The following is a 24,678-nucleotide window of genomic DNA, read 5'->3' as shown; positions in this document are numbered from 1 at the left end:
TTCTGACCTTAATATCTATGGTTACATCTCAGACTTAGCTACCCCCCTTTTTGATGCACATCCCCCCCCAAAGGATCTTGAAGAATCCTAATTACCTGGGCAACCAAGGAAAAGAAGTTTAAGGAGACCGACACCAATGGGTGCAGTACGCACTCTTTCTAGAGAAGGGCTAAGGCAGGAGGAGCCAGGCTTCTAGCAGCTAGAGATGGAAAAGCCTAGTAGATCTAGTCCACCCTTCCCACCCTTGTACTCCTTGGGAGTGGCTGAGTAGGGCCTATGGGGTGTGACTGGGGGAGGAGCAGGGAAGAGGTCTCTCTTCATGGCACCCTCCCCTACTCAACTGCCTGATTTCTTTGGTGAAAGCCAGATGGGTGGAGTTATGACAGCTTGGAGCTGGGGGACCCAGCCAGTCGGACCACAAGGAGGGTCAGCTGTCCAGGCAGGATAGTTCTTATCAATTACTGCAGCAGAACTATGTGATCTAGAACGTTTGGACACCCCCCTCCCGCCCTCCTCAAGCCTTTCAAGGGGACGATTTACAGGATTGCCCATGACCTCAACCTCACTGAGTTTCCCTACCCCTCTGGTCTGCTCCTGCTGGCTTATCCATGGAAGTAGGTGGCATAATGGCCCTGAGCAAAGACTGCAGGATTTGGGCCCTTCAGGTGGAATTCACCCCTGTGCAGATGTTATACCAATAAAATAAAAACCAGCACAATCTTATTAAAGGGGAAAAGGCAAAATACCACATTTATTGTGAATACAGAAAGAATCATAGTAGCAGTTAGTTATAGCTATAACATTCCATTCAATCTCATATTTATTCTCTCTCACACACACACACACACAGAGAAAGAGAGAGATTCTGCAAGGTTGCTATCATAGTTACCAGCCTTAGAGTTGCTCATGCCAAGCCACTGGCCAGGTGGCCTGGACATGAGGAGGGAGCAGGGCCTTGTCTGATGCTCCTGGAAGTTGGTTTGCAGAATCAGACCCCAAAGTTCTCAGTTTCTAGAGTCCATTTTTATAGGAATTTCTTCCTATGCCAGTCTATGGGAATTGCTTCATCATGCTGTTGCTGAATCAATCAGCAGATGGCACATTCCTGATGGCTCCGTGCTGCCAGATGTTATCTTGTTCTTTGGTTCTCCCATTCTTGAGGCTGTTGGGTGGATTCCAGTCTGCCCTCCGGGGGTCCTCTGGTTATTTCCACTTGACGCCTTCTTCAGCCGATGGACACTGGATTCTTAGGCTGGCACCTCCCTGATCATTCAGTTATTATCCACACCAAGCATCCATCCACATACATCCTCTATCTCTATTTTAATCACAATTGTTAACAAAGCGAGATGAATACAACAAAAGGGCAGGGAGTCTCTGGGTGCTGTTTCTGTTGTTACAGAGTATTGCTTTGAGTCTCTCTCTGTGTGAGTTGTTATTACAAAGAATTGCTTTGAGAACAGACTCTGTCTTAGAATGTACTAACGCAATTAGCAGCTTGCAAGTTTCACACATAGAGGGAGAGAAACAGTACCAAAAACCAAGAGACCTCTTAATTAGTAATACCCTGGAATTTAAACTATGGGGAATCAAACTCATTTGTGATTTTAATACAGAACTTCTTTAATATGATCCAACACAGAGACCTAGGTCTGGTTTTGCCTCTCTGCAGAGCTGTGAATAATTATGAAGCATAGAGCCCAATCCTTGTAGACGAGGGGATTTTTGGAAGGAGTGGGACAACAACTTAAATCTGCTGTAGGTCACTGCACTTTGGAGCAGGACCCACCCAGAAAAGATGGCCATGGGCATCAGCTGGTGCGACTGGTGCAGCCTCAATGCAGTGACACTTATGTCCACCAACTGTGGTTCACTCCTTTTTGCTGCAGTCAAACCCACCTGTGGGGGCATCTCTTTGCCCCAGCACTTGATGGCATACACTGGGATTTCCCAACAAGGGATTTCACTTTCCACCCACTGACAATAAAACCGATGTGGAGACATTTTGCACAGACACCTTTCCCCCTCCACTAAAAAAAAGGAAACTGTTATCACTGGTTGCTGTTATATGGAATATATGGGCCCAAAAGGTCAAAGGTATTAGCATGACCCTGTGACATTAAACAAGGTTCAGGGTTTGGTATACAGAGACCTCAGCTTGCTTGGTACCATCACTAAGACACCACTAAAAATTCCTTTAACCTTTTATTAAAGATAGCCGAAGAAAACAGAAGCCAATTTGAATGCATTTGAAATGCACACTATTAAATAAGGCTTTTCTTTTGAACAACATTCTTTGTTCCCTTTCCATTTAGCTGGAGAGAGTTTTTTGCAGGAAACTCCTCTGAGAGGGTATTAGAGATGGTACATACTGTCCTTTTGGGGAAAAGAGAAGAAGTTAGCGGGGAGAGGCTGGAGCTGCTCTTGTTACTGCTGATGCTATTTCCTAGAAGACAAACACACACCAAAGTGGGGAAAAAAGAGAACAGGAAAGACAGAAAATGCAGCTTCTGTCTCCAGTTTTGATTCTTACTGCTGAAAAAGCACAGACCCAGCACAAGGTCTGATCAGCACCTCTGAGACCTGACAAACTCATACCAGCAGTGGGCTGTTTAGGGCATTGCATTTAGCTGCCTCTCTGGTCACCACTTACACTAGCGATGCTAAATATACAGTCTTGGCTGGCCAAGCCAGGCTCTTATTAGACAGGAGGAAAAAGGAGAGGGCTAAGAAAGAAAAGTAATAAGGTAGGAAGGAAAAGGGCACATGGGTTGGGTAGGGGGGACAACACAGTTTCACATCCCAGGTAGTATTTGGGATTTAGTTGGAGCTAGTGGAGATGGTGATGTCATCTGGCCCGACCAGAACATCTCTCAAGATTAAGATGAAGGGGAGCTGGGGACCCAGGAGACAGTGGGGGTGGCAGCCATGATGGTGAAGCTCACTCCTTCCCCTTCTGTCATCTTTCAGTCAGTCAGCTAGCATTGGGGTAGCCAGCTTTCCCTTCAAGTCTCTTTATGAGGACCCCAAAGGGGAGCTGTGGATTCCCTCATTATTTGGTTAATCAATTAGACCTAATTTTCACCACCAATTTTGGTTCACTGATTTCTGGTCCCACGCGTCTCTTGTTTACCAGGCATGATCTTAACACCAGCTGTGGCTCCTTTTCCCATCAGTGTGCATTGTTATAGCTTATCGTGACACCTCACAAACTTATAGCCACTTTCCCACCGTTTTTACAGTGAGTTTACACCAAGGGTAAAGGTGGAGGCCCGTTTATCAGCAGATTGCCCGTAACATTGTTAACCGTCTGGTTACTGTACATTCATAGCAAGCAGCAAGGCTGCAAATAGATCACTCAACAGTTCAATCCACTGAAAAACTGCCCTCTCCCTGTGTTACCATGTGCAGTAATTATCATTAAGGGACCTGATTTTCCAGTGGGAGCCAGATTGGGCCCTCAGTCCTGTTTAGAGCAGGGATTTTCAACTGACGTTAAATTATATGTCCTTTGACATCAATTGATATTAAGCAGGCACAGTTGTACTGAATGAGTGCAGACTGATTTGGTGCATGGAGGGGTTTTCCCCCCACCCACCCAGGGGCAATTGAGAGGGCTCAGCAACCTCACAAAAGCTTGGCTGCCTTGGGGGAGGGCTAGTTGCATCTGGCCACCGCTTTGGATTCAATTCCCTCTCTCCCTCTCAGTGTTTGCATTCTGTTTGCGTGGGGGGGAATATTCAGTCTAGCCAATATGTGGCACCAGCGGCCAGAGCAGCTCTCTTGTAGAGCCCCACATGTAATTCTGATTGGCTGTAGCTATGCAGGTCTGTCTTTCACTCTCTTTTTTCTCTTTCCCTCCCCCCCTTTTTTTTCTTCCCTCTGTTGCTGTGCGGAGTTCAGTTCTGGCACAGCAGGAGCATCATGGATGAGATGCTAGCAACAGATGCTGTGCTCCAGGACTTGCATTCGTAGGGTTTATTTAAACCTGGTCTGAAGGGGAAAGAAGGCAGGGGAAAAAATCCCCAACCTAAAAAGAAGAACAATCCTCGTCCGTTACAACAAATAAATCATCAACCCTCCAAGCAAGCAACTACTCACCTTCGCTGTCAGACTGGTAGCCGCTCTCAGACCCTGGTCCGTGGGGCACCGCACAAGCTTGGGCGCATAGGCACACTCAGACCTTGCTTCCTCAGCTATGCCGGGCCCAGGAGCCAACTGTGCAGTGGCTGGAGAGAAAAGGACCCCCTTCTGTGATGGGAGAGAAGAAAGCCCGTTAGGATCAAAAGCCGAGAGCAGCGAAGGGAATGCCAGCTATAGCCAGCAGATTGTCTGGAGGAATGTCGTCCTAATGACACTGCTTCACATCGGAGCTGTGTACTCCCTCTGCCTCATTCCCAAGGCCCAGCTGCTTACTTTGATCTGGGGTGAGTTCCCCGACAATCGGGGTCTGCTTTGTTATCCCTTTGTAGGAGACCTCTCCTTTCTTGGGCCGGGGGGTTGCTTCTGTTTTCTGAAGGCTGGATTAGTCCTGTGTTCGCGACTGTTCTTTAAAACTAGAGGGGGGGGGGAGGGAAGTCGCACATTGGAGCCTAATGTTTCAAAGTCCTCCTTCAGCTTGAATCATGCCGTTCAGCTCCTCTGCTGCATGATTTGCACCCTAGGGCAAAAGGATGATAAACCACCCTGTACTTTTCCCAGGAGCAACAGGATCAGCTGGAGGGGGGGTGGGAAAACCGAAACAGATTAGAAACTTCATCCCTCTCAACCGATGAGGACATCAATTGGCTGTTTTTAAGCACCTTCCCATAGGAGATGGTCTTGTCTAGTCCCTGTCCCTGTCTCCCAGATCCTGGTAATTTTGACTCATTTCTGAACCAACAGCTCACAGTATTCTCAATGAAACAACTGGGTATGGAAGGGAGAGGGGGAGATGAAATCTTACCTAAGGGCCTGATCTTGTGAGGGGCTGAGCTCCCCACACCTGCACTGAAGTCAGTGGGAGTTGGGGGCACTCAGTACCTAGCAGGATCAGACGCCAGCAGCCTAAAATGCTTCCCACTCTTAATTCTTTGTTTTATATACAGTCCAGGCTGTTGTTACTTTTTCTCCTTACGGGCTCCACTTCCCCCACCCCACCCCCCAGTCCTCCTGCCAGCCTCTTCCCCCTTTTAATGCCTGGTACGTGTAGATGCTATTTGCCTGCTTACATATCCCTAGAGTCACTAACCGAAGAATCCCCCAGGTGTGTCTGTCATATGTGCCCCTGGCATAAAGTAAACCTGCTGGAGATATGCTGAACAGGGCTCTCTGCTCCTTTTCCCCAGCTCCGGCTGGGGCATTGTGGCATGCACCAGGGACTTTGGGGGGCAGCCATGACTTAGGGCTGCAGCCCGGGAAATGCTGAGGCTCGTGCAACTCGTCCCAAATCATCTTCGTTCCTGCGCGTCGGGATTTACAACCGGCCTAACTGCATGCACTCTGATGGGTACGTCAGCATAGCCACTTCTGTTAGCCCCTTTCCCCAAGGTTTAGCTGAGACAAAGGACACAGCCCCTGCTAAGTGCGTGGGTGCAGGTCGACCCCTCTGCGCGGGGGACTTCACTGGGTTTTGTTTGTTTTTAGAAAGCCCATTAGGGGCCAATGCACAATCCCAAAATGCTCGTGCTGCAGCCAAGCGTCCAGCCCCCTGCAACACACACGAGACTTGCTGCTGATGCTTCCCACAAGTGCCGCTGAATCTGGTGGGAGATGAAGGGGTTTGACGCCACCCAGGACAAGGCCCATAAGTAAAGATGTAGAGAGTCAGTGCATGCTGGGAATGTGGAGAGTTATTCAAGGGCCCTTCCACTCCCTGTTTGGTTTGGGGGAGCTGTGTGTTGACATGCTGGCCTGCATAACACATGGTATGCAGGGAATGGTGCTAAATTCCAGGGCGCTCCGGTTCCCAACCTTCTCCCTCCCCACCCCCACGTATATATTCACTGCTATGCTGATGCTCGCTGCGTTCCTTAATGACAATTATAAGGGCTCGTTGCACTTCCATCCAACCTCTCATCAGAGCATCTCTAAGCACGCTGTTAGCCCAGAGCTACAGAAGGGGAAACTGAGGCATGGGGAGGTTGTCACACTGAGAGCGAGTGGCAGAGGAGGGAGTGGAATGCAGGTCTCCTGGCTCCCACTTGCCAGCTCTAGCTTTTTACTCCTCTGCCTTAAAATAAATGATTGTGCTACTTGAAAGCCACAAGTGTGTGAGCCGGAGTGGCATGGGATGGTACAGGCAGGAGGGAGGTGGAGGGGGTGATAAAGGCTCTAGATCCAGACCGTGTTCATTAGAAGTTGCTCTGTTTCCTTCCTGAATTCCATGTTTGCTTTTAAGAGCAGTGGTAGAGAGATTTCAGCCTCCTGAGAGCACTTGGGCTGGCAGGACAATAAAAGGAGATGAAAACAAGTCAAGTGTAGTATTTGTTCAATGTCTGGCACCTCCTTCTGGAGAGGAGGTGCTTGCACTCACCTCATACGCAGGTAGGGGAGGGATGAGTATTTGATGCTCTGATAGTCCTTTTCTGTTTCTAACCACTCAGATCCCAGCAAAGGTCACGTGCTGCAGGGAGCAAGACACACACACCACCCCAGTGAGCGTCACACAAGCTGTCTGAAGGCTCTCAGGGTATGTCTACATTGCAATTAGACGCCTGCGGCTGGCCTGTGCCAACAGGCTCGGGCTAAGGGGCTCTAATTTAATTGTGGTGTAGATGTTTGGGCTTGGGCTGCAGCCCGAGCTCTGGGACACTCCCCCTTGCAAGTCCTAGAGCCCGAGCTCCAGCCCGAGTCTGAACGTCTACAGCACAGTTAGACAGCTCCGAGCCCTTGAGCCCGAGTCAGCTGGCACGGGCCAGCAGCGGGTGTCTAATTGCAGTGTAGACGCTAAATAGAGGCCTCCCTGTCCCCAACCACGCATTTCAATAGAGGGAAGAGAGGGCTGGGGCAGGGGAGGGTTCGGCTGTACTGAACCTGACCTGAGGGCTTTTTGTCAGTGTAACCCATCTCTACTTCAGATCCATTATCCCAAAACCTGCCCACTGAAGTGGTGCCAGGACTGCCAGCTCCATCAGCAGAGCATTGGTTCAAAGGATACACAGCAAAGAGGCCTTGTTAGTCCTATGTCTTTTAAAAGAAACACCCCCGTCCCCTCCAGGGTTCACAGGAGGTGGCCTATATCCCAGGCCGAGACTGAGCGCTGCTAGCAGAGGACAGCATCACTGACGCATATAAAGCTTTCTAGATGAAGGTGTTCTCCGTGCTTGTGTCTTTCAAAGACAGATTCTGTATCCCTCACAAATCCATAGCAGCCTCATTATGTCTCTGTTACCTAGGACACCCGTTTGTGGTTTCTGTGCTGAGTCAGCTGTCTGTGGCCTTGATTACCATTGATTGCAATCCCCCTCCCCCCCGCTTCCTTTTAATAATTCCCAGAGGGTTGGGTTTAGTCAGATTATTCTTCCCTCTGCAACATTTCCAAAGTCTCTAAATGGGCATTTTCATGGCTGGCCCTGCTCTTTCCAGAGGTGGTTGTGTTTTGAGACTGGAGGATATATCAAATCTAAATCAAAAGCCCACGCTAGCACTGTTGGACGTAGACCTCGCCTGCTGCAGAAGTAGATCAAACCCTTCCATGACACAGCCAGAGCATGCGTTACCTGCTTAGCCAAGGGAGTTTCCCCATTCTCCCCAAGTGGAAATGACGAAGACAGCCTGGGTTATTTCAGCTGCTGTTCCATCAGCTTTTTGGAATCAAATGTGTTTCAGAGTCAGGCTTTGCAGAGCTGTCGAAAGTTCAAAAGGGAAAAGAATCTGCTCTAATTGTTCATAAAATCTCCCAGTCTTTTGTTCTGTAACAATGTGATCATGCCTTAGACAATACCGCTAGCATAATTCCTGGGATTTCAGTTGCTGTAGAAACAGAACGGAGCCACTTTTTTCAATTACATCCATTACTTTCTTTGATAATTTTTTCTTTTTTTCTGCCCTTTTTTAAGTGGAGGAAAAATATGATGAGCGAAAGGGCTGATCTCTATTAAAATCCATGTGGAAAACAGGTTTGTTTCTCCCTCCCTCCCTCCCTCCCTTTTGCTGCAATGTAGATACCTACCTTTTCTATTTTGGGAGGGTTTAGAAAACCACCCCCTGCTGTATCTTTCTGGGAATGCTGCACACAGCGTAAGGAGAGGGGAGATTTGAAAACCAGACAAGAGTTGTAAGAGCCAAGCAATGAGAAAATAAAGGAGGAGACGGGATGGCTTCTCTTGTCTGTTCTGTAGCTGGCCATGATGAGAAGGAGAAAGCAAAGGTTTGAACTAGGAAAGAGAACCTAACATATAGCTTCCTTTATCTTGTCCCTCCCATCTCCTCCATTGAGAGGAGGCTAAAAGAAAAGAATAGATTGAGTGTTTGAGGTTCTGCCTTATATGTGGATGGAGTGAGTGCCTACCTGGCCGCCTATGGGCTAGTCAAGGAGATAAAATCCTCACTACTGCTGGCAGCTGAATGAAGGTCTCATTTTTCATAAGGGCTACACGTCTGTGGGGTGTTTGAGCTAAGGGAGAAATTATTATTTATTTGTATTGTGAGAGCACCTAGGAGCCCCAGTCCTGGATTCAGGACCTCATTGTGTTATCACAGTACCAAAAGACGGTCCCTGTCCCAAGGAGCTGACTAGCTAGTATTTTGGTTTGCTGTCAAAAGTGCTAAAGGTGACCTGCAATTGATTTTGGTTGCATCCTTCATTTGTTCCTCTGTGGTGTGTAAAGAAGGGCTGGGAAGCTCTTTTTAAGCTTTGTTTTCCTCCTCTTTTCTTCTTCTTTCCAAATCTTAGAAATATCATGGACGTCAAGTCTGGTCTACCGAAGGTTAAAGTCCCTGCCCTGCCACAGACTCCCTGTGTGAACTTGGCCAAGTCACTGAGCCTCTGTTCCCCATCTGTACAATGGGGCTAATAGCACTGCCCTGTCTCCCACGGACGTTGTGGGGGTAAACAATTAAAGACAGTGACATGCTCAGATACTAGGGTAATGGAGGCCATACAAGTACCTTAGCTAGACATCTGGTGAAGGGTAGCAAGGCTTGGTACATGTGTCAGATAATATCTCAATGAACTGGGGTATGACCTTCTCATCCTCCACATTCTGCTGTACCAGTTTAGAGGGTGTGTGGGTTTTCTGTTCTGATGTAGAGGAAGCTATGAAGGGCTAGGGCCTTATGGGGAGAAGGCTGTTAAAATGAAGACCCAGGGCATGTGCTATGCACAGGAAAGGTTGTGGGTAGAGGGTTTTAGCTGGGTAGTAGGAAGGTGCATGTGGAAGGCTTTTAGAAGTGGTTGGAAGTCCTCCTTCACTCCTCCACCTCTCCTTTTTTCCAGCCAGTGACTCCATCCAACATGGACATATTTCCAAGTCCATCTGAATTCAGAACACAGTTTGCAACCCTAAGACTAAATGTTGCTGTCACACCTGCACTAAGATCTCATTTAAGAAATTCTGCTCTCCTTATGGAAACCAAATCCCCATTTATGTTGACAAAGAATGATGTAGGGAGAGCAGAACACTGGAGCCAAGAGCTGACAGAAGCATGTGAGAAAAGAACTCTGTCCATCCAACATTTCCCCCTCATCTTCAGAGGAATCTCTTCTGTATTATTATGAATAATGAATCACAACCAAATTAATATTTGTATCATAGTAGGACCCAGAGATCCCACTCAGGATTGAGCCCCCTCTGTGCTAGGTGCTGTACTAATGTTTTTTTTTTTTTAAATAAAAAGGAAGACAGACCCTGATCCAAAGAGCTTACAATCTAAAGAGACGCAAGGCATGACAAGTAGATCTGGAATGCAGTGGGGAGCAGGGGAGGAAGACCACAGTGACAGTAATAGGGACACAAATTTGCACTGATTGAGTGAGTGAATACTTTGGGGGCTTCACGAGTCAGGGTTTTTAAAAAAGCAAAGAAGAGATAAGAGCATTCTCTTTGGGCCCGAGGTAGCCACGTTTGCTTAAACAAAGTATGTCTAGCTTTCATGGTGCTATGAGAGAACTGCAGGTGCGTGGAGCATGGGGAACAATGAGCTCTCCTAGAACATGTCAGCAGTCAATGTAATCCTTATAAGAGAGAGACCCTGGGTCGTGCTGGTCAAACATCTTCCAGACACGTGGAGCAAGGATGGCAGAATAGGGCCCTCCAGCTACCTCACACGCTCAGGTTTCCAGGCCAAACGTCCCTGCTGTGCTGTATGATTGCAACTAGAGGAGCCAGAACCAAATTGCCACTTCTCCAAGCTTCAGGATAGTTTGGAGCTGGATTTGGATGTGAGCTTTGCAATTCAGGCCCAACTCGACGGGAAGCCTTTTTGCTTCATTAAAAGATGACAGTCACCACGTAGGTGGACTCTTTCTAAGGGCCTGTCTTTCCCCTGAAAGAGAAGGAGCCTACAACCCACAGTGAATCCCTGAGCGGTTGAGCAGGAGGATGATGTGGTTCTCCTGGTTATCAGGACAGCTGGGTTCAATTCCTTCCTCTGCCACAGACTTCACACGTGACCTGAGGCAAGTCACTTCAGGCTGGAGTTTTGACAAAGCTCAGCTCCCAGCTAGGCACCAAAAGAAGTGGCCAGATTTTTTTAGGTTGGACGTTGAGCTCCTTTGAAAGTGTGACCATGAGTCTGTCTGTGCCTCACTTCCCCATCTGTAATATGGGGATAATACGGCAGTGCTGCCTCACACAGGTGTAGTGACAACAAGCAGGTTAAGTAAGAGGTGGTTGGATACTCTGGTGGTGGGAGTGGTATAAATCCCTGGAGGGAGAAGTCAGGCGAGTGGAATCTGTGCACCTCAGAGAGGTAACTGCCTGTAGCGGTCTTCCTGTGTCCCCCCAGGAAGTCATCCCAAGGCACTTTGTAAATGATGTCCAAAGTGCATGTAACACCTCAGGGAGCGACTGCAGTAAGAGGTATGCAGAGCTGTGACTCCCCAGTGGCCAGCACTAGTGTGGGACACGTTCCTAATGCTGTCTCACAAGCAGAGAGTTTTCCATACCATTGGTTGGTTTGTTTGTTTTCTACGTTCCCTTCCCCTGCAACATCCATATGCAGCCAGTCTCTCCCTGTGTGGTCTGGGGCTGCCACTTCTCTCCCAATACAGGCTGGGATTTCCCTCCCAGCCCCCCTACTGATCCGCTTCCCACTGCTCCCAATTAACTTGTTAATCAGTGAGTCACCGCTTCATGCTAAGCAGAGATGAAGGAGGGCCACCATGCTACCTAGAAAACAGCAGTTACAGCCAAAATGAACACTCAGCAGGATTCGTTTCCATTGGTAACTTACTGAAATGCATCCAGCTGCACATAATAGACAATGGAAAAATTAGGCCAAGGACAAGCCAGTGTCAGTTGTTTACTTAGGATCATCTGTACTTCCCCTTCCCCTGCTTTGACCAGCACCTAGAGAGCTTTATTGTGGCTTGTAAACCACAGCTCACAGGGGCAGGAGAGGGGATGCAGGAGGGCTATCCAGAGACTTTCTGGGTGGCTGAGCCAGGGAGTGCACTGAGGGAGGAGAATCTGCACTACCCTTTCAAGGGATGCAGCATGCAAGCCACTGCCCCCACCAGCCCCTTCCTGCCCCGTCTAGTGCGGGGAGGACTGTGGCACCAGACGGGATCCTGCCCATGACAGTCAATGTCTGTGTAAAGCATATAGAAACGGGGGCTCCAACCCAAAGAACTTGTAAACCGAGTTTATCCTTAGCTATGGTATGAGTTTTACCTTTCACATGGCCTCTGAATAGCACCTTCATGGGTCTGTTTTGCCTACCTGAGAATGGCTATGCTGATGGAGACAGCTCCAGTCTCCCCGGTTTCATCTCCTGAGAACTTCCCCAGGTAATGGCGGGGGGAGCACTCTCAGTTTGATGCATGAGGATTCGTGCCCAGCTCTCCCAGTGAAGTGAATCAGCGGAGCAAAGAATGGGAAAATAAAAGCAGCAATAAAGCAGATTAGGATGGGAGGGGAGCTTCACTCTCCCAGCAGGAGCAGAAAACAGGGAGCAGCAGCCTGAGGACCCATTCCCAGCACCAGCTCCTGAAAACAGGAGGGACTCCCCTGGTGTGAAATAGGATGGTGTGCTGTTAGTCGTTCTGTCTCAGCCCTGCTCAAAGCTGCGTATGTAAACCACCCCTGAAATCCAGACGGCAGCATGGTGGAGGCTGCTCTGCTTCTGACTTCTGTGCGCGACACGTGCCCTGCTTCCCACCAGGGTTAGAAAACCTCCCTCCCCAGCCACTTCTTTGCACTCCCATTGGCGGGAAAATACCAGTGTGTCTCTGAACGTGAGTATGGAAGCAACTCGTCATTGAACTGGAACCCTTCCCATATTTCTATTACTGGCAAGGGTGCCTATTGTCATTTTCTTAACCAACAGACCTTTTCATTGGTCCTTCTCTCTCTGAGCTCTTTGTTGTGTGCAATCAGTTGTCTTTTATGTTTTCCATACAGTTCCATCTATGTGCTTTTTATTTTAATTTAAGGAAAACAACAAAATAAGAACAAATTTAAAATCTCCAAGAAAGAGAGAGAGCTGGGGGTCTCTCTCACTCCAAAATCCAGTGTTGCCAACACTCACATTTTTATGGGGACACTCACCATATCTGGTGTTTTACTTAAAGCCCCAGCTCCTGGAGTCATGTGATTAATAAGAATCTCAGCTTTAATTTCTTTTTAAAAGTCAGTTTTAGCCCTTTCAGTTAAGGAGAGAAGCTTAGGAATGTGACCTGAGTGCACTCTGCAACCTTAAAAACCAGAAACCTAATAAAGAGAACCCAACATTTATTATTGTTGAAACCTCATAATTAAGTTAATCTCATGGGAGGGTGGGCAACTGACTCATGATTTTTGAACACTTGGGGTTGCTGATACTAAAATCTTCCATCTTCAGTCCTCTCGCAGCTCTAGCAGGCAGACAAGCACCCTTCTTACAATTAAGGATGTGCCAGACTCCGAACAGCTTTCAGCACAAGAATGTTTCCTGGCCAACTGGACTTTGGCCCAAGTGATTATTTCTGTAGTTAGACCCCAGAATCGTTAGACTAACCCCGCTGTCATCATAATGCCTGTGTAGGTGGGAGGTGGCTTTTGTTTTAACAATATTTAGGAGGCATGTTCGTGCTCTTGAAAGGGATGGATGGATAGCACGCGCTGTAAGCAGGGCCTATGCCATTACTAGGCCTTCCCACCCAGCTCTCCTTGTGCACTTCAAGTCTGGGCTGCCTGGGGCTCTGTCTACACTACAAGCGCTGCTCCACCACAAAGGGGTTTTTCCATCACTGTAGTAAATCCACCCCCTTCAGAAGTGGTAGTTAGTTGGCGGAAGAATTCCTCCATCAACCTAGCTGAGTGGGGGTTAGGTCTACCTAACTACGTTGCATAGAGTGTGACATTTTTCACAGCCCCGAGTGATGTAACTAGGTTGATCTAAGTTTTCAGTGCAGACCAGGCCTGGGAGTTCAGCCTCACTGGTGATCGTGCCCAACAGTATCTGAGCCAAAACCCAGTAGCTGAGCACTGTTGAACTCTGAGAAAGTTCAGGTCTGCAGCCAAACTGTTGCTTGGATCTGTCTATAAAACAGATTAAAATAACTGCAGCATTATTATTTGTATTAGAATAGTGCCTAGAGGCCATAACCAAGATATGGCCCCGATAGTACTCCATGTAAAGAGCTGCAGAGACAAAACAATTTGCCGTGCACAACAACGAGCTGTATTGTATTGGTCTGATAAAACCCAGGAACTATGCTGTGTATTCTTCAGTGCCATCTACTGGCATTTTATCGACCAACTATCCGATGAAGTGAGCTGTAACTCACGAAAGCTTATGCTCAAATAAATTGGTTAGTCTCTAAGGTGCCACAAGTCCTCCTTTTCTTTATACAGTATATGTATGTTTTGACTTTGAGCACTCCTGTAACACTAGATGCTGAACATATCCAGAGTAAGAGATTGTAAACTCTAGGGGGATGGGACAATCTAAATAGACAAGACACACAATGGGGGACGAGAGAAGAAATATTTCTATTTTACAGATGTGGATCTGAAGTCTCGGGAGATAATTGATTTGTCCAAAGTCACAGAAGACCTGTGCCTGAACTGAGAGCTTAACCCAAATCCCCTCAGTCCTAACATAGGACCTTAAATCCTTTCTGTCTGTGAAGAATGGCAATTTAACAGGGACTTGGCTAAACCTCCCTCCGCATCACCCTAACTGTCACTGCAAAAAGATCTTACCAGGGTTCCATCGGTGCAAAGTGATCCAAATGACCGTTGTACAGGCTTTTGGGTTTCAGGCATGCTCGAGGGCAGGGGACTGGTGACAAATGCTTTCTGCTGATAGTACTTTAAGGACTTATCCACACCCTTCAGAAATGTACACTAGGAGGGTTTAATCGAACTTAGGTTGCATCTACACGTAAAACGCTACAGCAGCACACCTGCAGTACCTCAGTGTAGACCAAGGGTCAGCAACCTTCGGCACGTGGCCCATCAGAGTAATCTGCTGGCGGGCCGCAAGAAATTTTGTTTACATTGACCATTTACGTTGACCGTTCCCGGCCAATGGGAGCTGTAGGAAGCGCCGGCCAGCACGTGCTTGTGGCCCGCGCTGCTTCCTGCAGCTCCCATTGGCCGGGAACTGGGATGCTACTGGGAGCTACGGGGGGCCGTGCCTGCGGATGGTCAATGTAAACACAATGTCTTGCAGCTCGCCAGCAGATTACCCTGATGGGCCACGTGCCGAAGGCTGCCGACCCCTGGTGTAGACACTCACTATAGCAACCGCAGGGGTTCTCCCATCACTGTAGTTAATCCCGAGATAGGCCAGCTAGGTTGATGGAAGAATTCTTCTGATGACTTAGTGCTGTCCACACCAAAGGTTATGTCGGCTTAATTATGTCTCTGAGGGGTGCGGATTTTTCGCTTCTCTGATAGACGTAGCTATGCCGATGTAACTGTTCAGTGTAGACCAGCCCTTAGTCTCAGTGCAGGTCTTCTCCTGTCAGTCAGGTCCCAGAAGGGTCACTGACGCCACTGCAATAATCAGTGTTGATTAAAAGCAGTCATGATCTCTTAGCATTGTCCTGGGCTAGCAGACTGGCCCTCTGAGCCAAGCTAGGCTCAGTCTTGCCCATGATTTGGCAGGTATCCCTCAGCCTCAAGGATGAGCTGGCAACAGAAGGGTTAATTAGTGAGCCCTGCTGGATGTAATGGGACTTAATTAGAAAGGCTGAGCCCAGCTGTGGTGGTGGAGCAGCAAGAGCACTGCTGAAACAGAGATGCAAAGGCAGTAGAAGGAAGAGAACTCTAGAGAGAGAAACAAGGGGAGTCAGGCTGAGTCAGGGAGCAGGGCAGGGTAGGCTCCTGGGGACTGTGAGATAGGGCTCATAGTGAGCAGTGGGCTCCTCAGAGCTACATTCCTGGAGTTGCTGGGAAGCAGTGGGGGAATCCGGCTGGGGAAGAAATGGTTCAAGAAAATCTCTGCAGGGGCTAGGAAGCAGAGGATTTCAATCAAGCCTGAGAAGGGCAGAAGAACTTTATGTGGAACCTTTAGTTACCCTGCAAGGGGAGGGAACTGTTATGTGATTTGGCCAGAGAGCTGAGCCCCGGAGACCCAGGGCGGGGGGTGGGAGAAGATGTGGGCTGGCCATCGCAGGGCAAAGGAAGTGGCCACCAAGGTGTGTATGAGAGGTGAAGTCCCCCGCAATACTACGTCAGGCCCTGAAGTGAGGATGTGCACTTACAAGCATATCACAAGGCAAACCTCATTATTCACAGACTAGACTGATCCAGGGCCACACAATTTTCTTGACTACTAAAGCCTGCAAAGGCCTAATCTCTACGAGAGCTCAGCAGAGAAGCCAACTGAAACCTGAAAACTAAGGGGCCAAATTCATCCCTGTGATAAGTGGGCACAGTTCCATAGTGTCTGTTATGCCAGGGCTGAATTTTGCCCACAACTAGGACTACTTAGGTTTTTCTCAACCTTTGTCTAGTTCGAAAGTCTGTGTGACAGCTCTTTGCCTAACAAACACGCACAGATATAAGGCCTGCTCCTGCTCCCCCTCTAATCAATAGCAAAGCTCTTTTTGTTAACAGGAGCAAGATCAAACCCCATGTGTGTGTAATTTCATAGGTCTCCATATTGGTTTTATCCCTGTGGGTAGCGTTTGGGGAAATGAGAACCCTAAAGTTAGGGACGGAATAATCTATTACTATAGGCCATCTAGACCAGTGATTCTAAACCTCTCTCACACTGGAATGCCCACCTCCCAATGTAGCTGGGACCCCCACGCACAGTAAGCAAAAAAGAGATAAGACCATGAAGCCATCTTTGCCCGTGACCTCTGGTCCTGTGCCAAGTGCAGCTTGGACAGATGTTGGAAATGGGTTTTCAACAGTATGAATGAAATCACTTCCCCTCTCAGCTAGTACCTGATTCGAAGCCCACTGAAGTCGATAGGAATCTTTCCATTGATTTCTGTGGGTTTGGGATCATGCCTCTTATCAGTTTTCACTTGCAAGGTCCCTCACAGTCTGCCTGGCTCTTTAGTGATCCACAGATTCTTGCAGTAAAAACCGGGCAGGCAAGCTCTGAGCTTCTAATGTAAAAAATGAGCAGAAATAACTTCAAAAGAACCCAGCCAAGCCTTTGAGGCCTTCCTCCGTCATAAAGAAACACCAAAGTGCACACAATGATTTGTTTTCCTTTGGAAGTGTCGTTTAAAGATCATATCCTCTTGGCAATGAGCAGGAGGGGAGGAACACATTCGCTAATAATCCTGCAGCCCCACAGATCCAACAGCAAACATCCTCCTGCAGCGAGGACGTCGGTCCACAGTATGGCGCTTTTCTTTTGCAGTTCTGAGAAGGGGGGCATGGCAAGTGCCCGCCATGTGCCCACTGAGCTGGCTGCAGTTCTGAGAATCTCAGCTCCTTCCCCTGGAGCCCAAACACCAATCTCTCAAACACCTTTCACCCCCCCCCCCCTTAGAGAGTAGGGACAGCAGCAGCTGGACAGTAACATTCTAGGCCTCCCCCAGAGTGTGCACGCTCACTCTCTTTCTCCCTCTCCCTGCCAAAGATCTAGTGGAGGAGACCCGAGAAAAAGAGCAGCTCAGGGAGCTGCGGGTGATGTGATATTGAACCTCGCCTTTGTGACTCAACACTTCAGGCTTTATTGACACTAAAAGATGGGAAGCAGCGCTGCAATAGGTAGTTGTGTGTGTGGGGCCAGGGGATAATTAGTCTGCAAGCCTTGCGGTTCAGTGTTCTGCCCCCTCCTTTCCTCTTCACAAATCCCCTGACCCCAGATGCTGCGGCATGTACAGAACCCTTCTTAGCTGTGCTTCTGCAGGAAAACAAGGGAAGGTAATTAAATGATGCAAGAAAAGGAAGGGCGGGAAGAGAGCTCATTGTTATAACAGCAAGAGAAGAGATGGTGACTTTTTGCTTTTTCCTTCTTTAAATCTTGCTTCCCACAAATTTAGGTGCCCCAGCCGCTGTTGCCCATCAACTAATTCATCCACTCAATGGACGGTGCTTCCTGCTTGGCAAGCAGCATTGAGACTCCTCCCCAGCACTCTTAGTGATGTGTGACTAGACATGCTCAGCTGGTGGTAGCTCGGTGGCATGTGGTTCTGTGGTAGACCCTTGCAGACAAAGTGCCTCTTTCAAGGTTAAAAAGGAGACTGATCGTTTTTAAAATGTTTTCGCTGCTCCAAAATGGAATCTGGGGATGGCTGGGTGTCATGTGAGTCTCCTCCATTTTGACTTAGTGGCTACCCACTGAAACCTGAGGCACATTAAATGTGCCCTCAGCCAGTTACAAGTATCAATATTTGGGCACTTTTATAGGCTTTTCATACACTTGCTAATTAAGCTTCAACACCACTGTAAAGTGGGTAAGTAGATATTATTATACCTCATCTTACAGATGGGGAAACTGAGGCAAAACGGTTAAGTGAGTTGTCTCAGACCAGAGAGGAAAGCAGTATCCCAGGTGGGGCGATCCTGTCTCCTAGGACTGTGTTTACACCACCAGAGCACATCTCTTTCTTGGTGATATTAAGCAGGTGTTCTCAAAGAGAGGCTCAGTAATGTCAACAGCCCCAAAGGCTGCTGAGAAATCTAATAATATCAGCCTTGGCCTTCTGTCCATTTCCGTACCACAGCAGGTGCTAACAACAGAGCGAGAGGCAGCACACAGTAGAGTAGGTGCAGCGGTGGTGGTTCTCCACCAACTCCCAATAACCTTCCTGAAAGAGGCAAAGATTGAGAGAGGCTGCAAATAGTCAGGACTGTCGAGAGGTGGTCCCTTAAGCAAGGGTTTAACCATCACTTTTGCTTTAAGATGGTAGGCAGGTGGCCCTCATGGAAAGAGGCATGAACAATTCCCATCAATAATGGACCCAAGTTCTCCCCGCTGGCTTTGACCAGCTATGAGGGGCAGGGTGAGTTGACCAAAGCTTATTCCCTGTACCTCGAACCTCCAGCAGTGAGACTGGAAAGGGACTCACAGCCAGAGAAGAGGGTGTATTTTTACCCGGCTCTATCCACATTAAGCAGATTCTCATGCAGCTAATGGTAAATGGAGCAATATTTGACTCCTCCGCCAGGTGGAGGCAGTGTGGATTCAGGCTGCCTGCTGCTTGGAGCTGTGCTGCTTTTCTAGACTTTGCAGATGCTGCGGGGGAGGAAATAGCTGCCTACCCTCCACTACATCCAAAGCACTGGGATGTAAAAAGTCTGCTTCAATCAATAGGATTCAGCACTGGTGCTGGAGCTTCCTTCCCTGCAATTACAATTGCACTTGTAATTAACATTGCAACGAATTGCTCATCTTTAATTATAACATCAATCAGTAGATTTTATTTTTTACCATCCGGGCTAACTGTATAATGCCCTGCTCCACTGGAAAGTTGGCAAGTCAACATGACTCTGCTACACGAGGCAGCACCTGGCCTGCGTTCTGTCCCACCTACCCAAGGCATGTTGGCCAGCACACACCAAGTTAATGTAGCTGCCTGAGAGCTAAAGCACAGCATCAGAGCGGATATCACAGAGAGCTTTACAGCGCCAGGACGGATATGAAAGAGAAGCATATTTGTCAGATGCTGGCATCAGGAAATCTATATTCTATTTTAGTTTTCCAAGTGAGCCTCAACCTTAATAACAAAAGGAATCCTAGAACAAGGGGCACTTTCCATCCGTCCTCAGATAACCGACCTTGCAGATGTTGCTTGTAAATGGGCCAGAATTAAATTAGATGGAGTCAGTAATCAAAGGAACTTTCCTGGAATGAATGACTGGCCAATTGCCTAGTCAGTGGTCTTCACTTCCAGATTTAGCTTGTGAGTCCCCACCCCGGCCCCTAATACTATCCTGGTTACACAGCACTTCGAAACCTGCCTCTCTGCCGTTCCACACACTGTAGTTGTAGCCATGTCGATCCCAGGATATTAGAGAGACAGGGTGGGTGAGGTAATTGTGATGGGTTCTCCCCGGGGTACCACCTGGAACTGGAGTACCACTGAATTCCCTGACCCACCAGCCTGGGCTCCCTCTCTCACTGTGCTGCTGTGACAAGTTGCAAAGCCCTCCAAGCTTGCACTTTCCCCAGCATTCACACAGGCAGGGACACACCCAGCTGCACTTACAGGCAGGCTTCCTAAGCACCAGCATCTCAGCCTAGGACTCCAGAGCAGTACTGTCCTGCCCTGGTCAAATATGGCCAGTATGTGGGTTTAATACCTGATCTGCCTCTCCCTCAATGTGAAGAGGACCATGCACGCTTGTGGAAACCAAGCTGAGATTTTCCCCAGACACCTTAATCAAATGCACACTGATTTGGATTAAAACATAAAATAAGTTTATTAACTACAAAAAGATAGATTTTAAGTGATTATAAGTGATAGCAAACAGATCAAAGCAGATTACCTAGCGAATAAACAAAAATGCAAACTGAGTTTAACATACTAGATAGGTAGGATATGAATTAGCAAATTCTCACCCTGAGTGATAAACAGACTGGCAGATTCTTAAGGCACAAGCGGCTTTGGCTTTGCAGCTTGGGATTCCCAGGTTTCATACATGGGCTAGAAATCCTGTTAGCCTGGGACCATCACTTCCCCCAGTTCAGTCTTTATTCCTCAGGTGTTTCCAGGTGTGTGGTTGTAGGGAGAGTGAGGTCCCATAATGATGTCATTTTCCCTCTTTTATATGTTCTTCCAACTTGCTGGAAAGCTCTTTCACTGCAACCTGGGTCAAACAGTTCCCATTGTGTAGTGCGATCTCTGAGAGGTTTCTATTGTACACAGTTCCTGGGGAAATCCTTGTGCTTGTGTGCATTTCCTCAATCAGCCATTCACATTGTTTAGCCTTTTTACTGTTGTACCTGAAAGGCGGCTTGTGGATGTTTTCAACCTCGTGACATGTTTCAGTAACACATACATGATAGCCAAACTTCGTAACTTCCCAGATGCCGATAGTACACACCATCCAACGAGATATTAATCTCTAGCCGATCAACACTTTTAGAATGATACCTCACGAGGCATACTTTGTGCAAAACATATCCTAATTACATGACAGTGGTGAATATTGGGGTGCCAGAGTAATATCTTTTATTGAACCAACTTCTGTTGGTGAGAGACAAGCTTTCTTGAGCCACACAGAAGAACGAGAGCTCTGTGTGGATGGAAAGCTTGTCTCTCTCACCAAAGGAAGTTGGTCCAATAAAAGATGTTCCCTTCCCCATCTTGTCTCTCTAGGGAATTAGGGAGTTAAGAAGAGTCTCAGAATCACTGGGGTGTGAATGCTCAGGTGAGTTGTTATTGAGTGAGGAGTTGGAGCACATCCTGCTTTAAAATCATGAGGTTTTTACAGTTAAGAAAAAACAGTCACCCATCTACCCACTTTTTGGAAAGGAGAGCCGAGTGGGAGTGGAGAGAGTCATCTATGCACTGAGCTATTTGGGAAGCCATTTCATGATGTGCAGTGTGTCTCTCCCGCACTCCCCACTTATAAAGTTGTCTCAGGGAGAATGAGCCATACTGAGGATAAAGGGGTATCCCTCGCCAATGAAAGGAACTGTTTCAAGGGAAGGGAAGTCATTTTTGGGATGGAGGAGGTGCACCCTACATGGAGAGCAGCTTCAAGGGAGGTGGGGTGGAGCCAACTCTACTGGATTTGTTGTAACTTCTTCCAAGCGCTCATTTGGCTCTCAGTATGGAAAATTATGATATTTTTTAAAAAAATTAAACACAAGTATAAGCAGAGTCAGGATGAGCTCCACCCTGACATCTGGTGGTGAGTTGTGGCAAGTTGTGGAAAAGAACTTCAGGGGCTGATCTCATTTGCATAGGCACACCCACCCCGCCTAGCATGAGCCCACAGCTGCCCAAATGGTCACTTTGGTTGCTGTGGGATCCCCAGTTTCTCTGTTATTGGGGCAGGAAGAATAAATTGTAATTATCCTGATTATGTGAATCAAGGACAGTGGAACTGTACTTGGCCTTTTGTTATAATGGAGGGACTCGCCATCAACTAAGTAGCACTTGCTAGGCAAGGGACATGGGTTCCAAAACTCAGTGAATTGAGGGGATATTTATCAAAGGCCATGATTAGGTGTCTTGATGTTTTTTGTCTTTTGGTCTTGAGATGAAAACCTTGTCTGTGTCTCTTGGACTGTGAAGTAAAAATATTATCTAAGTTATACCTGGTGGTACGGGCCCCCTGGTGAGGGCCTTACATGCTAATTGCACTTCCTCCACTGTGGAATATCAGAGCTAATTTTGGTTCCATTAGGAGTCTAGTTACAGGCTGCTGAACTGAATTCACTTTGGGCCAATGGTGCACCAGCACTGAGGCTCCCCTACTACAGGCTGAAATCACAAAAGAGCTAAACTTACTAAGAGCTGAAATCACTGAGTGTTGTGTTAAGTAGTGGGGGAGCCTGAAGATATACTGTGGAGCAGTTTGTGGGACAGCTGGCAGAGCAGAGCGGCTCGTGGGACGGCTGGAGCAGCTCGTGGGACGGCTGGTGGAGCGGAGCAGTTTGTGGGATGGCTGGAGCGGCTCATGGGGCACGGCTGGCGGAGCGGAGCCCCATGGGGAGGTGGGGCAATCGGCTTTGGACCACGTAAGGTGCCCCTTAAACTCCCCCCGCATCTCCACCCAGATTGGGAGGTAAAACTCTGCAGATAAACTTTCAAGCTCTGGTGCTGCACTGACCAGGACAGAGACTTTTGGGTTGTTGGACTTTTGGGACTTTGGGTGACTTTGGGTTGCTGGACTCAAGAACCAAAGGGAAAGGACACACCCCAAATTGCTTGGGGTGGGTTTTTTGCTTTTGGGTTGTGTTATGAATCCTGTTGGTGGTGTTTCCCCAACATAATGCCACATTGTTTCTCTCTGTTATTAAAAGGCTTTTGCTACACTCAGACTCTGTGCTTGTGAGAGGGGAAGTATTGCCTCTTAGAGGCACCCAGCAGGGGTGGTATATATTTGTCCCAGGTCACTAGGTGGGGGCTCGAGCCAGTTTTGCATTGTGTATTGGAATGGAACCCCTAGATACTGAACCCGGCCCTTGTTGCTGCCAACTCTGATGGGCAGAAGGGTTACACAAGTTTAAATCAGTTGCCTTCACTGTAGTATATACTTCTTATCGTCGGCCTGCTCCTGCTCCGTTGAAGTCAATGGAACGAAAGCATTTAGTTAAAGTCAAGCAGGTACATCAGTGTTTTGGGGCCTGATCCAAAGCCCACTGAAGACTCCCATTGTCTGCACTTGGCTTTGGATCAGGCCCCTGCTGAACTATAGATTAGACTTAAGCATGTGCTTAAGTCAGTCATAGGCTGGCTGGTGTCTTTTACTATGCATGCAAAACTGGGCCCATTCCTGCATTCTGTGTACAGAGATGGCTGAACATCATATGCTAAAATTTTCTGCCCCCAAAAAATTAAAATTCACCAGTTGGCGGAGTCCAAGGTCCTGATCCTTCAGTGAGCCATGCACCCACACATAACGCACTGCAGTGCACCAGGAGCCAAGCTTTGACAATTTTATCTCAAAGAGGAGTGCTTCAGAAAGTTATGAGCAAGGGACAATGGGTTTATATCTGAAACCATGCTGCAAACTTAACTCCGGCACTCACTGTTTCAGCTTTCTCTGCTTCTGTGGGCTGGCTTTTATGTTTAAGACAAAAGAGTTCTTCTGTTCTCTGATCTTCTTACATGGGATTGCTCAGTGTAATTTACCATAGGCTGTGCTTGATACACATTCAGCTCTGGGTGAAAGGCTGCAGTTTCAATTTTTTATGAGCAAGATTGCGCTGAGTTTGTCTGTTAGGATAAAGGGACAAAAGGATGGAGAAGTGGGAGACCCCATTTGTGTCAGAAGTTCTCCATGATGATGAGAATAAGCAGCTTAGTGCTGACTTTTTGAACTGTTGGCTCTGTTTCCGAGGGAGTTAAATGCAGTATGTACATAAAATACACAGGTAGGCTTACAGGTTTTAGGTGTGGGATCCTCCTACAGAGGGAAGGACTTGGGTGCTATATTGTTAGACATAAAAATAGTTCAAAACCTAAAACCCCTGAATTAAAAAAACAAAACAAAAAACCAGTTAGGTTGCTAAGTGACAACAGATCAGCATGACTGGGCAGATTCTGCACCACACCTTGGCTCATACACGCCCCAGCATGGTCCACTCCAGGATATATGCCAGGGATGGAGTCAGATGTGGAAGGGCATGTGCTGAGGGGGGCAGGGGTGGAGGAGCAGCCCATGGGCAGCCATAGGGAGCCTTCTGTAAATCAGAGCAGCTGTTGGCAAGGAGGGGCCTGTGTTCGTCCTTGGTGCAGGCGTAATCCATGTGGCACAAAGGTGGTGTAAAGCGACCCCTCGCCCCCTGCCCCCGTTAGCCTTCTGCACTGCACCTGTCAGAAGATGCAGCACAGACTCTAGTCCATTGTGTTTCTATTTATCATGTGACTAGTGTCAGCTTGATAATTCCTTTAACGAGTCACTTCCTTGTTGTGAAGCGCTTGGGTTCTGTATATGATGTGGTAGATGGTCGTCACTTAGCAACTTCAAGAGTGTGTGATTGTGTGTGGGTGTGTATTTTCCAGGATTGGTTTTGGTGGGGGTTTTTGTTTGTTTGTTACAAATTTCATTTGTGTACAAAGACACCTATTTTAAATAAATAAGCTGGAGCAAGGGGCACTGGGCAAGCTAATAATGGCTGGAGACCAACCTCTATTTTTCCCTAGTAGATTACGGTAGTGCTAGGCACTGCACCTAGACCTAGTAAGAGACAATCCCTGCCCAGGAAGGCTTACAGTCTACAAAGACAAGACAGACATAAGAAGTAATGTTTTTTACATATATAGAACTGGTTCTCCAGGGTCCTCCACCTTATGTAGTCATTCGCACCCATGCAAAGCAAGCGGGACGTTCACAAATACGTCACATGGAGCACAGCAATGCAGAATTATGCCTGAAATCACCAGGTATATTAAGTTACTTGTCCAAGGTCACAAACGGAGGCCTTAGTAGAGCTGGGAATTAAATGCGGGTCTCC

General features: G+C 47.8%; 1 protein-coding gene and 1 long non-coding RNA gene across 2 annotated transcripts in view; one reads left to right on the top strand and one right to left on the bottom strand.

Annotated features, from left to right (window-relative positions):
- The first annotated feature begins 3,719 nt into the window (after positions 1 to 3,719).
- The window catches only part of SCD5 (stearoyl-CoA desaturase 5), an 82,724-nt gene continuing 61,765 nt past the window's right edge, over positions 3,720 to 24,678 (top strand). The window contains exon 1 of the mRNA XM_048847854.2: positions 3,720 to 4,427. Within this exon, the coding sequence (XP_048703811.1) occupies positions 4,199 to 4,427 (229 nt within the window). The 5' untranslated portion in view covers positions 3,720 to 4,198. The remainder of the gene's footprint in view (positions 4,428 to 24,678) is intronic.
- LOC125635769 (uncharacterized) lies at positions 6,248 to 8,308 on the bottom strand. The gene is made up of 3 exons (XR_007356369.2): positions 8,153 to 8,308; positions 7,701 to 7,826; positions 6,248 to 6,604 (listed from the first exon to the last, which is right to left on the bottom strand). It is a non-coding gene; the product is annotated as an uncharacterized LOC125635769 (long non-coding RNA).

The sequence above is a fragment of the Caretta caretta genome, chromosome 4 (genome assembly GCF_965140235.1).
Source record: "Caretta caretta isolate rCarCar2 chromosome 4, rCarCar1.hap1, whole genome shotgun sequence".
NCBI lineage: Eukaryota > Metazoa > Chordata > Testudines > Cheloniidae > Caretta > Caretta caretta.
This window is presented reverse-complemented; position numbering and strand designations above follow the sequence as displayed.